Raw genomic sequence first — 2,500 nt, 5'->3', positions numbered from 1 at the left:
AAATTCCTCCCAGATGCTTCTCCTTTCAACATCATGAAACTTAAGAAGAAGATTTAGATGAAGGAGGAAACAAAATAGCATTCGAAAAGGAAAAAAACAAAAAAAACAAAACAAAACAAAAACAGTGTTCTTTCATTCAACTTAAAATCTTATCTACCATGCATAGGTAGCATATATCAATTTTCCATCCTTTTTTTAGAACCCATTTATTTCGTAATTCGTGTATTGGTTGTTATCTTATTTCCTTTTCTTTTCCCCCATGGAATCAGAAATGAAAATAAACCACCATTATACTTGATCAGTGATGCAGGACAGGAATCGAGGCGTAGGAGAGGAAGACACCCAGAAGGAGGCTGGAAGGAGAGATCCTCAAGACGCAGCGGGGTTCCTGTAGGAGATGAAGGCACCCCAGGAAGAGGAAGAAAAGGGAAAGGTCCTGTTCTAAATCTCTCCTTCATTCTTACGATTTTTTTGGAAATAAAAAAAGATATAGAGAAGAGTCAAGGGGGAAAAAAAATATGTATGTGTAACTGAAAGAGAGGGGTTGCAAAACCACGGGAAAAAGAAATACGGTGAAAGGAATCTATTGGAATCGGGAGTTTGGTTTTATTCATAACATTCGTCACGGCTATACATCCCGAACGAGAGACACGCTGAAAATTTGTGCAAAAGATACGGGGGTAAATAAAGAAAATAGAAGAAGTTAATAAACGTACTAACACCATAAAGAGCGAAAAGAAGAAAGAAAGGAGTAAGCACATAAATGGAGCGAACAGAAAATAAAAAAGGCGCCGACCAACTACATGCTCCGGGAGTAAGTGAAATGGGGAGTTCAATCCCGGAGACTTTTTCCACAAGGACTTGTGGCAACCTAACTTCCCGCGACCAAATGGAGGGCAGAAAAGGGAACGAAGAAGAACAAAGAGGAGAGAAAATGGGAAGAGAAGGAGGAGCGAAAGGCGAGGGTAGAAACCTATGCATGGACAATGGTATATGCATAGCGATAAAAGACAAGCGTTGTAATAAAGACCACAGAGGTGATATATCGCAATGTGTATTAGGCAGTCATCATCGTGTAGTGTTAACTGAGATTAAGAGTGAACCTTTGATGACCACGACGAAAGTGCTTGGTGCCTCATCCCCGTCACCATCATCACCATCGCCAGCATCTCGTAATCACAGCCTTTGTTCCACCTTTGGTTCCGGAACAAGAGGATCTCACGATGACGACCTCCTGCTCCTCCAAGAGAGAAAAGCGAGTCGTCATCCGGAAAGACGACCCTCGCTTTATCGCCTCCCAACTACGGCTGAGACGACCACGTCCTCGTCTTTCTGGTCGTCGACGCTAATCCTCATCTTCGTCGTCGGCGTTTTTGTGCCCAGGGCGGTCGCTCTGCCAGCCGTCATCAGAATAGGTAAGTGATGAATTGACAAGAAGGTAGTTCAAATAGGGGGGAGTTATGGACGTATGTGTGTGTGTGTGTGCGTATGTGTGTGTGTGTTTGTGTGTGTGTGTGCGTGTGTGTGTGTTTGTGTGTGTGTGTGTGTGTGACTGTGTCTTTGCCTTTGTGTGTTATAATTGCAGGTACATAGGCATATCGACCAATCTCTATCTCTCTATCTTTTTATTTCTTTCCCTCTCTCTCTCTCTCTCATTTTTTCCTCTTTTTCTCTTTCTTTTCTCTCTCTCTCTCCTTCCCTCCCTCTTTCTCTCCCTCTCACTCTCTTTCTCTGTTTGAATCTCTCTAGCTCTCTTCGCCCCCCTCTCAATCACTATCTCTCTAGCTTTCTGCCTTTGTGCGACTGTTTATGTGGCGTTGCATATTGAATACCTATATCGCAAACAATGCCTTTGCATGCTAATATAGATCAAACTGTTCATGGCTAGTGAACGGATTCAGAACTATCGACCTATCTATCTACATGTCCGTCCATCCAACTACAAATACATATACGGGATATATATATATATATATATATATATATATATATATATATATATAATATATATATATATATATATATCATATACATACACCAGCATCACACACACACACCAACACACATATATTTAATATATATAATATATATATCTATATATAATAACTATATATAATATAGATATAGATATATATACACATATACATATCGCTAATATATAAATATATATATATATGATATATATATATAATATATATATATATATATATATATAATATATATACATATATTATATATAATATATATATAGATATATATATTAAATATATAAATATAAATTATATTATATATTACCACATAAATATAACCATAGTATGTATATATACACATATAATATATCAATATATTCACACACACACACACACACACACACACACACACAAACACACACACACACACACTCAACACACAGACACTACATAACCCACACACGCACAAATAACACACACATACACACACACACACACTACACAGACACAACACACACACACACACACTC

General features: G+C 38.0%; 1 protein-coding gene across 2 annotated transcripts in view; it reads left to right on the top strand.

Moving 5' to 3' along the window:
* LOC122261319 (uncharacterized) overlaps positions 1–2,500 on the top strand; it is a 70,001-nt gene that overhangs the window by 959 nt on the left and 66,542 nt on the right. For both annotated transcript variants that reach the window (XM_086535012.1, XM_086535011.1), the window contains one exon: positions 1–1,415. This exon is cut by the window's left edge. In XM_086535012.1, coding sequence (XP_086391138.1) covers positions 764–1,415 — 652 coding nt within the window. In that variant the 5' untranslated portion in view covers positions 1–763. The remainder of the gene's footprint in view (positions 1,416–2,500) is intronic.

The sequence above is a fragment of the Penaeus japonicus genome, unplaced genomic scaffold (genome assembly GCF_977035675.1).
Source record: "Penaeus japonicus unplaced genomic scaffold, GWHDUDI00000001_assembly GWHDUDI00000042, whole genome shotgun sequence".
Classification (NCBI taxonomy): domain Eukaryota; kingdom Metazoa; phylum Arthropoda; class Malacostraca; order Decapoda; family Penaeidae; genus Penaeus; species Penaeus japonicus.
Note: the sequence above shows the minus strand (reverse complement) of the source record. Positions and strands in the feature narration are given on the sequence as shown.